This window comes from Pelodiscus sinensis, chromosome 4, assembly GCF_052426305.1.
Source record: "Pelodiscus sinensis isolate ZL-2025 chromosome 4, ASM5242630v1, whole genome shotgun sequence".
Lineage (NCBI taxonomy): Eukaryota > Metazoa > Chordata > Testudines > Trionychidae > Pelodiscus > Pelodiscus sinensis.
In genome coordinates this window covers 95684140-95697245 of record NC_143055.1, presented here as the reverse complement: position 1 = coordinate 95697245, position 13106 = coordinate 95684140, and the positions used below count along the sequence as shown (strand labels likewise).

At 43.5% G+C, this 13106-nt stretch overlaps 1 protein-coding gene across 3 annotated transcripts in view; it reads left to right on the top strand.

Moving 5' to 3' along the window:
* The window catches only part of HSPA4L (heat shock protein family A (Hsp70) member 4 like), an 81649-nt gene that overhangs the window by 44449 nt on the left and 24094 nt on the right, over window positions 1-13106 (top strand). For all 3 annotated transcript variants that reach the window (XM_075929873.2, XM_075929870.2, XM_075929871.2), the window contains 4 exons: window positions 8519-8670; window positions 9285-9391; window positions 9894-10027; window positions 12086-12285. In XM_075929873.2, the coding sequence (XP_075785988.2) occupies window positions 8519-8670; window positions 9285-9391; window positions 9894-10027; window positions 12086-12285 (593 nt within the window). The remainder of the gene's footprint in view (window positions 1-8518; window positions 8671-9284; window positions 9392-9893; window positions 10028-12085; window positions 12286-13106) is intronic.

Below are 13106 nucleotides of genomic sequence, written 5' to 3'. Positions count from 1 at the left end.
CCCTCTGATACGTTCCCCAATAAAATGAGTCATAATGCCTCTAAGTGCTTACTTATGTTCATTTAATTGTAGAGGTGTGTGCTTGTCACATGCACAGGTGCTTAACATTTTTTCTTCAGTGGTATCTGTAAGGTAATGGCTCTGGTACCTTCTGGAGTGGCTCATGTATGCTGTGCTTATAAGGGACTGGGGATGCAAAATCCCATGTAAACATAGTAAGGGTGGGGGATTGGCTGGAGCAGCCCCCTGCCCACAGTGGGTGGGAAGCCGCTCCATCTTCCACTAGTTAACTGGAACTAGTTAGCATCACCCTTAAGGAAGATGCTTACGAGTTAACCTTTTACATCCCTATAAGGGACAATGCCAGCTCCCCCTGCCCTCAGTTCCTTATCACCCTTGTGCGGATCCCTAGCTGAGTTTTGAGGTTATGTTGATGTGATTGGAATAGACATTTGGTCTTGATACTGCCCTTCTTCCCAGGACATGATCTCTCATTGCTGGCTCCATTATTAAGGAGGAGTCTTTGCCAGCAGGGCAGGATCATTCATAGGTGGCACTGATGCGCTCTGTGGTATTGTCTGGAGCATAATGGCCACAGGGCCAGTATTCTGCCCTAAGCACCACTGGAGTCACTTGGTTTTGACAGTCATAACAAGGGCATAGATTGACTTAAGGGGCCTTGGATAAGTTGTCAATGACAGTCTCCTAAGTGCTCCCCAACATGAATGTGACACTGGAAAAGATCCCTCAGGGTCACCCAGGCCCATGGAAGAGGAATCAGTGGTGGAACAACTGCCTGTATCTGTTGCCTCCTCATCTTTGCCCAACAAGGTAATTACGGGTCCCCCAGAATGATGTCAAGGCTCATGAAGTCTGAGGGGGACATAACAGCTTCCAAGTACTTAGAGTTTTTACAAGACAGAATGAGAAAAATCATTCTCCAAGCATCTGTTGGGGATGATCAAGATGGTGCTTAATCCTGCCATAAGTGTGGGGGACTGGACTTGGTGACCTCGAGGTCTCTTCCAGACAGAGGTAGAAGTGCCAGGAGTTCTGATCTCTCCCAAGCCCCCAGCCCTATCCGATACCCTTCTCTGGTCACGGGCAGGGGATCTGATGTACTTATTGCCACTGATTCTGTTGATCAGCAGTGTCCTGTCAAAATTGAGAAGGTGCAAGTTGTCATAATTATCCCTCGTGCCTTGCAAGGCTGTTGCATGGTTACTCCCGAGCCACTTGGGTCTGCTCTTGCAGAACTGCAATTGGCTCCTGTACCAATACCTTTCCTCTTTCCACTTCATGGCTTTCACTTCAGCTGCTGCATGGATGAACCCAGAGGAAAAGGCTTGCTCTAGTCAGGTAAAGCAGATTCTCTCAGAAATCAAAGTTCTTTACCAGAGTGACTTACAGGCAGTCCCCGGGTTACGTACAAGATAGGGACTGTTGGTTTGTTCTTAAGTTGAGTTTGTATGTAAGTCGGAACTGGTACATATTGTAGGGGAAACTGTAGCCAAACATTTCTCCAGAGCTCAGTTTTATTCTCCCACACCTCACTTCCCTCAGTCCTTTATTCTCAAGCTGAGGTGTATGCTGAGAAAAGCCGCTCCGCATCTCCCTGGTCTGCTGGGAGGGGGGGGGGGGCTCTACCTTCGCGTCTCCCTGGTCTGCTGGAGGGAAGCAGCTAGTGCAGGGTTGCCTCACCCCATTTGTAAGTACATCGGATCCATATAACCCGGGGACTGCCTGTACTTGGCATAGTGGGAGATATTGTCTTGCCAGGTATCAGAGTGTAGCATCTCCACGATCAGGTTGAATCTGCAGTCAATCCTTGATTAAGGAAGTAAACTGGTAACCTGCTACCCAGTAAGAGTCACCCTGTAATGTGGTGCTTACCGAGTAACCAGTTAGGCTGAAACAGCTCTTCTGCCCGCAGTGCAATGTGGCAGCCCAGTTAACCTGTTAAACATGTAGGCTACGTCTACATTGGCCCCTTTTCCGGAAGGGGCATGGTAATTTTGAAATCGCAATAGGGAAATGCATGGGGGATTTAAATATCCCCCGCGGCATTTAAATAAAAATGTCCGCCGCTTTTTTCCGGCTTTTAGAAAAGCCGGAAAAGAGCGTCTACACTGGCCCCGATCCTCCGGAAAAAAAGCCCTTTTCCGGAGGATCTTATTCCTACTTCCTACATCTGTGTGTCTAAGGTGAATCAGTCTCCCATGGCATGTCTGATTCCTAAGGGTCCTTGAAATGCTCTTCCCACTGATGCAGGACCTGGTTCCCTATTGAGACTTCAGTTTGGTTCTCTCATGAGCCTGCCCTTTTGAGTCTATGGCTTCTTGTTCCATCTACTGTTTAAAGTTGCTTTCTTTGTAGCTGTACCTTGGCAAGCAGTAACTTAAAAAATAACAAATGCTCTTGCAACACCTTAGGTTATATCTAAACTACATCCCTTTTGAAAGAGGGATGTAAATTAGACAAATTGCAAATGAAGCTGGGATTTAAATTTCCCATGCTTCATTTGCATAATTGCAGCCTCATGTTCTTTCGAAAAAGGGCTTTTTGAAAGTAAAACCGCCATCTAGACGGGGTTCTTTTTGGGGGAAAAAACCAAAACAAAAAAACCAAACCTTTTTCGAAAGATCCTGTACTCCTCTTTTGCTGAGTACAGGATCTTTTGAAAGGTTTTGACAAAAAAATACTACATAGCTCCCAAGGGAGAAGAATTCCTGTTCTCCCATCTAACACTGAATTCTCTGGTAGAAGCGGTCAATCAAAGAGGGAGAGGACAAAATACATGTACAGCTCCCAACGATAGGGGTTGGAAGAGGCTGGATACGATTGGAAAAAAGGCATACTCGTCAGCAGGCCTACAGATCAGAATAGCTAACTCAACTGCATTATTAGCAAAGTATACACACTTCATATTTGATCAGATAGCATCTTTTATTGATTCCGTTCCAGACACAAAGGCAGAACAATTCAAAGCAAACGTTAAAGAGGGTACACTTACAGCGCTCACAGCCCTACAAGCAGCGCTGGACTCGGTAGACACAGCAGCCAGATCTTTAACCTTGGCTGTGGCGATGAGGAGGGAATCTTGGCTTCAGCGCTCAGGCTTTCTGAGAGAGGTTCAAACCACTGTAGAAGACCTTCCATTTGAGGGTACAAAACTATTCATGGAGTCCACAAACACATCCCTCCACACCCTGAAGGATTCAAAGGTCACTCTCAGAACATTGGGCATCCAGGTACCTGTTAGAAGAAGAAAACAGAATAGATAATTCCAGCAAAGATACAGGTCTCCAGTGTTTAACCAACAGCAGTGACACTTCAACAGCAGTCACAGACAACGTCAAAATGGACGGAGACAGACGTCTAAACAGTCCTCCATCCAGCAACCATCAACATCTAGGAAACAGATTTGAAGTCCTGCTCAAGGATCTGACAACCCTGAAATTTCCAAGGCAGCAAACAAAATCATCTATGGTATTTGGCAACAGATTAGTCGACTTCTGGTCTGCCATCACTACTGACAAGTGAATGTTAAAAATCAAAAGATTCAGCTAGTGCATTCCTTTCATAACTCTCCCCCCGCCCGACCCTTTTCAGGGACCCCTCTCATGAAAATTTACTTTTTGCAAGAGGTAGAACGTCTCATAACCTTAGGGGCTATAGAAGAGGTACCCTAACAACACAGAGGCAAGGGTTTCCACTCAAATTATTTCCTTACCACCAAGTAGTCAGGGGGCTGGAGACCCATTTTGGATCTCCGCAAACTCAACTGGTTTGTCAAATACCAATGCTTTAAAATGGTTACACTGGCTATGATTATACCTCCCCTGGAAAAAGGAGCAAAGATGTCTACCCTTGATCTCCAGGCTGCATATTTCCACATATCAATTCACCCATCACACAGGAGATTCCTCCGTTTCACAATAAAGCACGGACACTGTCAATACAGAGTGCTACCGTTTGCACTGTCGACAGCCCCACAAGTATTCTCAAAAGTACTCACAGTAGTGGCTGCACACGTACGCAAAACCGAATTATGGTATTCCCTTATCTAGACGACTGTCTTGTTATGTTCTCTACACAACAAGATACACAGCAAGCAGTCTCGACAACTAAAACCCTCTTCGACAAAGTAGGTCTACTGTTAAATATGGTAAAATGCACCTTGTCCTCTACTCAGACTTTGGAATTCATAGGGGCACACCTAGGCTCTGGCTTTTGCACAGTCTATCTACCACACCACAGATGGCTCTCACTCAAGCTCCTGATAGAAACAGTCCAGTCAAGCCCATGTCTGCAAATACTGGGACACGTGGCAGCAGCCACATTTGTAGTACCTCACGCTCGATTACAAGCATGGATACACACAACCTATCGGCCTCACCTTCAGCCTTTGAGCAAACACCTTACTATGCCCAAAAAGATAAAAGCTTCCCTTACATGGTGGACGATACACAACAATGTATGTATAGAAGTCCCCTTCCAACAGATTTCACCATGAATAACCAGGTCTTGACAAACGGCGAAATCTACTCACCAGCCCCACGCTGCGCATACACAAGACCCGCATTGCGCATGCGTGCACCGCCAGTGAACAAGGCGACCGGCTGAAATCTACTCGCCATGGGCAAGTAGTAACAGTGATTTGTTGAGCCCTGTGAATAACAATCACTAGATGCCTCCCTCCTAGGTTGGGGAGATGACCTACATCATGAGCTCATACACCAGGGGGGGCCAACCCCTTCTGGGCAAAGAGCCAAGATAGCAGTGGATCCAGCACAAAGAGCAAAGTTGTTGAGCCAAAAAAAAAAAGGGACTGCCCCTTTAAAAGGAGCCCCCGGATCGCATTTGGTTGGGGTGGGGGGAGCTCTGCCCCTTTAAGAAAATGCATTTAAATGCTTTTTGAGGCTTTTTGGCCACAGCAGGCTCCTGATGCATCTTTCATGGCCGCGCTGGATGGCTCCCCTGCCCAGGTCAGCACAGGGAGCCACAAGGAGAGGGCTGTTTTTGGGAGTGTAGGGGCAACTTACAATCCACAGGGGAGGGAGTGCGGGGGATGGTACGACTCTGGGAAAGGTGTAACCCACGAAATGTACACTTGGTTGCATCTTATCTACCAGGCAAAGACAATACGTAGGCAGACAATTTAAGCAGAGAATTTTCACAAAACTAGGAGTGGGAGAGAAACCAATCAGTGCTCACTCACCTTTTAAGGAAATGGGGATTCCCAATTGTGGACCTATTTGCAATACACAAGAATGCTCATTGCCCACAGTACTGCTCAAGAGTGGGCATCAGTCCCAGCTCATTGGGGGATGCCGTCAGTATAGAATGAAATGCACACCTGGCATGTGTGTTCCCGCCTATTCCTCTTATACCACGAGTGATTCTCAAGATCAAGTGAGACAGGGCTAGAGTAATAATCACAGCATGCAACTGGCCTAGGCAAATGTGATACCCGTACCAGTTACGGATCAGTGTTCGGGTTTACACAATGTTTCCCCCATACAAGGAACCAATCCCAGCAGGGGACTGGAACGTGGTATAAATGTGCTCATGGGTAAACCCTTTGAGCCTCTTGCCACCTGCACACTATTACACTTGTCAATGAAAGTACCTTTCCTTGTGGCAATCACGTCTACAAGACGTGTTGGCGAAATAGCAGCCTTAATGGCGGATCCACCATATTTTATAAGGATAAGGTCACATTTAGGTTAGGACTCCTCCCAGATTCCTACCCAAAGTACCTACCGTGTTCCACTGCAATGAACCCATATGCTTACCGTAATTTAGTGAATATACTCCAAACCCTACTATACCCCACGTTTTTTTCTATTTGAGTAAAAAAAAAAAAAATGTATGCCCCGTGCATGAATATAACCCGTGGGGTATACAAGAATTTTCTGTGCAAAGGGTATATTTATGGGGAGAGGGGAGATGGGATTAGCCACTCACTACCTCAGGTTCCAGTGCAGCTGCAAGCTTCCGGGCGGGGGAGCGCTCACCCCCTGGTTCCTGCGCAGCCTCAGGAAGGGGCAGGAGGATGAGCGCTCCCCTGCCCCTTCCTGCGGCTTTGCAGGAACTGTGGAGTGAGTGCTCCCCTGCCTGGAGGCTGGCAGCTGCGCAGCCACAGGAAGAGGCGACTCACCACTGGGTGAGTGTGTGTTTTTATTTAAAAAAAAAAAAAAAAATGCTGTATACCCTGGGGGGAGGGAGGGTGTTTGTAAAAACAAATTACCCCGTAGGTTATATTCACTAAATTACGGTATCTGTCTTCTGTAAACTGCACAACAACAATAAAGAAGCAGCTCTCTATTTCCTTGTGTCAGTAAAGCCTTGACTGGTGGAAGTTGATGAGTGTGTACCCATCTCCTGGAAAAGAATGACTGAGGTCGGGGGAACATGAGGAACCTCAATTTTTTGAGGTGACATGGGTCCAGGATGGACCATGGCCCCCCCTTTCACCTTTGGGATAAGGAAATATTGGAAAATCAAACTCCTACCCTCTCAAGTCCTGACATATGTAGGAAAGCTTCTGCTCCCTGGGCAAGAAGTTGCCCAGGAGGATCCTGAAGAGGTATAGGTATGGAAACAAGGGGTGGAGGAAAACTGCTGAATGTACACAATGGTCACAGTACAGAATACTCAATGGTCTGATATTTGGGAACACAGTGAGGAAAGGAAACATGCAGTCCAAAAATACAAGGGAAGGATCCTGAACAAAGCTAGTCCACAGATGCATCTTCAAAAGGCCTCTCTGGGCCCTCCTGGGACATCAATGTAGAAGGCAGGGGCTACTTATCAATCCTTCCCTGCCTCTTGGGCCCTGAGGCTGCTGCAGCCTAAAATGCTTCCTGGAGGCCCAAGGGTATATACAGGCCCAAAAAGCAGAATATGACCCTCCAATCTTTAAGCCATGCAGCTTGGTGTCTGTTCAGAGAACACAGCATTGTCCTTGAAGGGGATGTCTTGGATCAACTATGCTTCACCCAAACTTTGCCTCCCTTCATCTGATGGTGTGGCTGAATACAAGCAGAATGCTTGTTTGGTGTAGGTCCAGCAAGTTCTACTGGGTAGCAGAAAGCCCTCCAACAGAGTTACCTGTCTGGCTAAATAGAAGCGCTTCACTTGTTGGGCCTTTATATAAAGTCTTTCTCCATTTCATTCTTCCCTGCTATCAGTCCTGGGGTATTTATTCCACCTGAAGTACTAAGGGCTGGCTCTAGGATTTGATCAAGGTCCACCTGACAGCTATTGTATTCTCCTGTCCAGGGCAAGTCGGTCTTCTCCCATGAGATGACTATCAGGCTCCTCAAGGGCCTGGAAAGACTTACCCATAGGCTGCTCTGTGGGATGCCAGGGCTGTCTCTGTTTGCGGAGAGCTCGCCCCCACCACAGCTGAGCTGCCGCTGCCTGTAATACAAAGGCAGCAGCGTAGGGTTGCAGGGGCTCCCCAGGAGAGCCAGCTCACCCTTGGAGGGGAGTACTGAGTAATCGTGCAAGAGCTAAACTGAAATATACGATTTCTAACCTCCTTAGTGGTGAGCCACTGGATCAGCAGGAATACACCTGCAACACACTGACCTAGTATGAGGCACAGTTTGGCACCTCTTATCCTCCATCCTCCCAAGGTCGGTGGTCAGTTGTTACCCGGTCATTTGTTGGTGCCTTGGCCCGTTGCTGGTCCTGGAACCTCTAGCCATTCCTTAGGCAGCAGCTCTGGGAGCAACTCCTTGATGTCCCGCTCTGCAGCAGGGGAAAAGTCTCCCTTGGCTGCTCCAGTCCAGCTGAGCTTCAGGGCCAGCCTTTTGTACTTCTGCTTTCTGTCCTGCCCATCAGCTTAGGTGGGTGTGGCTCTGCTCCCCCAGGGAGGGGTTTTGGTCTCTCTGAGGAAGTACACACTACCTTGATACAGTAGTGAATTTGGTACGGTCCTACTTCTTTTTAAAGAACTATTTAGTTATTATGATGTCCTCATGGAATCTATGACCCTCCTATTTCACTGTTGCTGTGGAATACTATACTGTACTATCTAGCGTCTGTATTGGAGTAAGAATTATGGATGTTTGGGTCCCTATACTCTTATGCCTTCCAGGGAAGGGAGGGAAGTGGGCGAGATGGGACATGGTTGGTCAAAAGAATCTGATTTTGTGTGTGAATAGGCACATATGTAATAAAAGTGGAATCTGTATCATTTCAACCACAGTCATTAAGATAAGTAGTTTTTTATTCTTGGTTTTTGCACTTGGAGCTTGAAACTCACTTTGACTAAAGGAGAGGCAGAGATTTGTTTAGTCTGAATTGTTGCAATTGAACATAACATTCTCACTGCACGGTTTGGCCATTCGCCTGTCTTCACTGGTTCTTGTAGTGTCTAGGTATTTAGTTTTATTTTAAGAATGCCTTGAGCATTTCATTCATGAGTGAGCAGCCAATAAAATCAACTTTGGGTAATTTTGAAGCTAAAATATTTGGATTATCACCTGAATGGTTTCTTTCCTAGAACTGCAGCGTGAAGACATAAGCAGTATAGAAATTGTAGGTGGAGCCACTAGAATCCCAGCAGTGAAGGAACAAATATGTAGGTTCTTCTGTAAAGATATAAGCACTACATTGAATGCGGATGAAGCTGTTGCAAGAGGTTGTGCATTACAGGTATGGTTACTAAAATTCCAATCTATTCTACAGCATACATTGCTTATAATTGTTTATTAAGCAAAAGTCAAAGAATGCTGCAACTTAAAACAAAATGTCCCTCATATCATGATTTAAGGTCTTTGAACTATTGGTTCTTGCACAGTCATATTCACTAATCATTTAAACATCTGTTGTAGTCACATTTGGTGGTAATTATGTGAGTAATGATGGGAAGGCTGGTCTTATAGTTAAAATACAGGAGTGAAAGTCAGAATGTCTGGGTTCTCTTCCTAGTTCTGCCATAGACTTTTGCATTAATGAGTATGTCACTTCCTTCATCTGTAAAACTGGAGTGTTTAAACTTCAAAGCCATTATGAGGTAATTCTGTTTTAAAAACTCAGAGATTCCTGTCACTATAAACATGCTCCATCAGTATAACTCAGATGATGGTTCTTAATTAAAGTAACTTAAAATTGTCTGAATATTAGTATGTGTAGCTCATTTAAAAACACTTTACACTAAGATAATCATGGCCAGTGTACTAGATTTATAGAAGAATAATAATGCTAAATTCAAGTAAATGTATTCACTAAACTATATACATCTTTAAAATATGATCTCTCTCTTCCAGTGTGCAATTCTTTCCCCAGCTTTTAAGGTGCGTGAATTTTCCCTCACCGATGTTGTTCCTTATTCGGTAACTTTAAGATGGAAGTCCTCTTATGAGGAAGGAACAGGGTAAGTTGTTCCCCCCTCTTCCCCCCCAAGTAAAATATGCAAAAAGACTTAATGGTGTGTGAAGGTCAAACCTGTGAACTATAGCTCATTTGTCTATATTTTGTACTGTATTGTCATTAATCATTTTGTCTCTGGAAGTTGGGGTCACGTACCATTTTGCTACTCATCACCAGTTGCTACATTGTTCTAATTTATTTATCATAACTTAATCATAATTAGCTTTCTAATATATACAAAAAATCTACATAGAGATACTTGTAAAATGTAGTATTGTCAGGTTGGTCGTTGAGTTTAACTCTCATTCTGCCTTCAAACTTCAGTTAAGTTAGAGAATGCAAAATAATTTTCCATAGCCAAATAAACGTCTATTAAATATTTCATTTGGTTACTAGGTTTTCATGGATGCTCATAGGTAATATAGCAGGGTCTAATATAACTTGACTCATAGTCATTCTACAAACTATTACTTTTATTTACTTGAACACTTTTTTTATATCTCTAGGGAATGTGAAGTCTTCAATAAGAACCATGCTGCTCCATTTTCAAAAGTTATTACTTTCCACAAGAAGGAGCCTTTTGATCTGGAAGCCTATTATACCCACCCAAATGAAATACCGTATCCTGAACCCAGAATAGGTGAGAACAGACCATGGAAATACATATTAAATCTTTTGTGTGCATTTTAAAAGCGATCCATTCATTTAAAATGGTGTATATAAACAGCTGAGCCAAATGTCTTGGCATAAAATCATAGAGATGAAGAACTGGTTGTGTGTATTGGAGAGCTTTTGCATCTCCTTGTTACCTCACTTCACTTATCTGAACATTGTGAGGCTGAAGCTACTGTAAGTATCAGACCAGAAACCTTGCCAGCTCATTTTGGATTCAGCGTCTTCAAAGATTTAATGCTTTAGTTAAATTTCTTATTTAAGATGAATGTTAGAATTCTTAACATTGTTTGTCATTTATAGTTACTACCTCCATAAGTTTTATTGGGTCCAACATCATGGTGTAGGTTCACAGATCCAAAAGTGGAAGGAGGAGTAAGGATTCAAGAGGTTTGTCCTGTTGTATCCTCATTTCGTTGTCTATACAAGGTATCTGATTTGCATAGTGGAAGGATGTTCTTTTTCATAGTGCACAATCAGCATCTGGTTTACCACAAGCACTCATATTGAATTTCCAAACCAGCTCCAAGTGTTGCTGATCTAATAGCTCTAGCAGCCAAATCCTCCAGTTCTAAATAGGGATGTTAAAGACTAGTCGACTATGCGATAAGCAAATATTTATTGGATAGTCGACTAGTCGATTCCCCCTTCCTCTCCCCCCTTTGCTGCCTCTGTCACAGCTCAGCTGTGCGGTGGCTGCTCCTTTAAAACGCTACCTCTGGCATTTCAAAGGGGCAGTGCTGTTGAGCCTGGGAGCAGCTGGGGCCTCCCCAGCTGATCCTGGGGCCTCCCCAGCTGATCCTGGGCTCCCTGTTGCATTTCAGCATTCTACAGGTGCCTGTCTCTATTAGAGCAAAACCTCATGTGTTTGCTCTTGTGGATTTGACCATCTGTCCTTTTGGATAAGGATATTTAACAAGATAGGACTTTTGTTGGCAGTGCCAAGCGGTGTTCCAAGTCTCTCTCAAATACTACAAAGCCATTTCTGAGAACTTGCTCAAATTGTTAACCAAATATATGGCAAATACCCCCCCCCCCCCAAATAAGGGTTTCCAAACACTTCCTCTTGCACCTTTTAAAACTAATCAGAAGCCAGTACAGGTAAACAAAAGGTATTGTGTCTCTGGAAAAGATGCCCATAATTGAACCAGATTTTGTATTAGCTGAAGCTTCTTCAGTTGCTGGTTTCTTGATCATTTCCATAATGCAATACTGTAGTGTGCTCTAAGGCAAGGATACCTAAGATCCATATCAAAGCAGAATGGGTGCAATTGAAACTGAATGAATAATTTGCAGAAAGACTAAGTGGAATTTAGCCCTACCCCACCCCCTTTCTTCAAGCAGATTCATTTCTTGTGAGGATATGGAATTGTAAAATTGTTCAAGGTTAGGTGGTACCATCATTTAGGAGACAACAGCCTGAAGAAGATCTAACAGAACGGGGTGAAGCATGAAGTATATTCTTCCAATGTTCCAGGATAGTAATGTGTTTGTCAATAAGACCTCCATTTACTGCCAACCCCATTTGTCTGTTCAGGCTACTTAATTCAAGGTACTTCCGTGTAGTGTTTTATATACTTATGTCTCTGTACAAAGTATTACAGTTGCAGAAATTGAGGCAGATTTTTCAAGTGACTTTCCAAGGACCTGCAATCAGTGGCAGAACCAAGATTAAAATTGAGGAGTACCTAATTCCCAACACTGTGCTCATTTTCTGCTTGGAGCCATTGTTTCTCACAGAATATAGGCTATGGAGCTCTTACAGGAGAGGTTGTATGACTGAAGTTCCTGAATTTGGTAAAGGAATATCTAGTTATTCTGAGATTAGTCAGCCATTGTTCTAGCTACTGATTTACCTCTCTAACCTACAGTTACTTGAGTTTTTTGGAGCAATCCTTCTTGTCCTTTTTTTTAAAATGCTTGATAATGAAAATGGCTCTAGGGAATATTTTTGAGGAATGAAAGCACTTTTAGACATTCCAGAAAACCAGATTAATCCTTATATGCTGCTTGTTGTGTTTTTTAGGACGTTTCACTATTCAGAATGTTGTTCCTCAGTATGATGGAGACAATTCCAAAGTGAAAGTTAAAGTACGTGTCAATATCCATGGAATCTTCAGTGTGGCTAATGCATCAATAATAGAGAAACAAAATGTGGAAGGAGATCACAGTGATATACCTATGGATGCAGAATCATCGTGTAAGAATCAAGGCAAAGATGAACAGGTATGTAACATTTGAAAATTTCTCTTGTAATTGCAACAAAAGAACAAAAGACTTGGAGAAGGTCCAGAGAAGAGCAACAAGAATGATTAAAAGTCTAGAAAACATGACCTGTGAAAGAAGACTGAAAGAATTGGGCTTTAGTTTGGAAAGGAGAAGACTGAGAGGGGACATGATAGCAGTTTTCAGTTATCTAAAAGGATGTCATGAGGAGGGAGAAAATTGTTGTTCTTAGTCTCTGAGGATAAGACAAGCAGGAATTGGCTTAAACTGCAGCAATGGAGGTTTAGGTTGGATGTTAGGAAAAACTTCCTAACTGTCAGGGTGGTTAAACACTGCAATAAGTTGCCTAGGGAGGTTGTGGAATCTCCATCACTGGAGATATTTAAGAGCAGGTTAGACAGACCTCTGTCAGGGATGGTCCAGATGGTATTGGGGACTGGACTCTGACATCTCGAGGTCCCTTCCAGTTCTAGTGTTCTATGATTCTATGCAATCAAAGGTTAATTCTAATCTACTAATTTTCCCATTTCCAATATTATTTGTTACAAGAATAGACTGAACCACCAGTTAATGTTATTTGTATACAGCTTTCTATTTATGTAAGCATTAATAATAGGTTCAGAGCTACATAGGACACAAATACCTTTCATACCCCCAGGAGTTACAGTATGTAAAAGATAAATACAAATGAGATTCACACAGATACCCACAGAAAAATGTTTGCTCAATTTTTCTCTTCTGCCGACAGTTTTCAGCAGTTTTTAATACTAGTATTTAATGGCAACAATGATATTGCTTTTGAAGAAATATGTCTTTGAGTT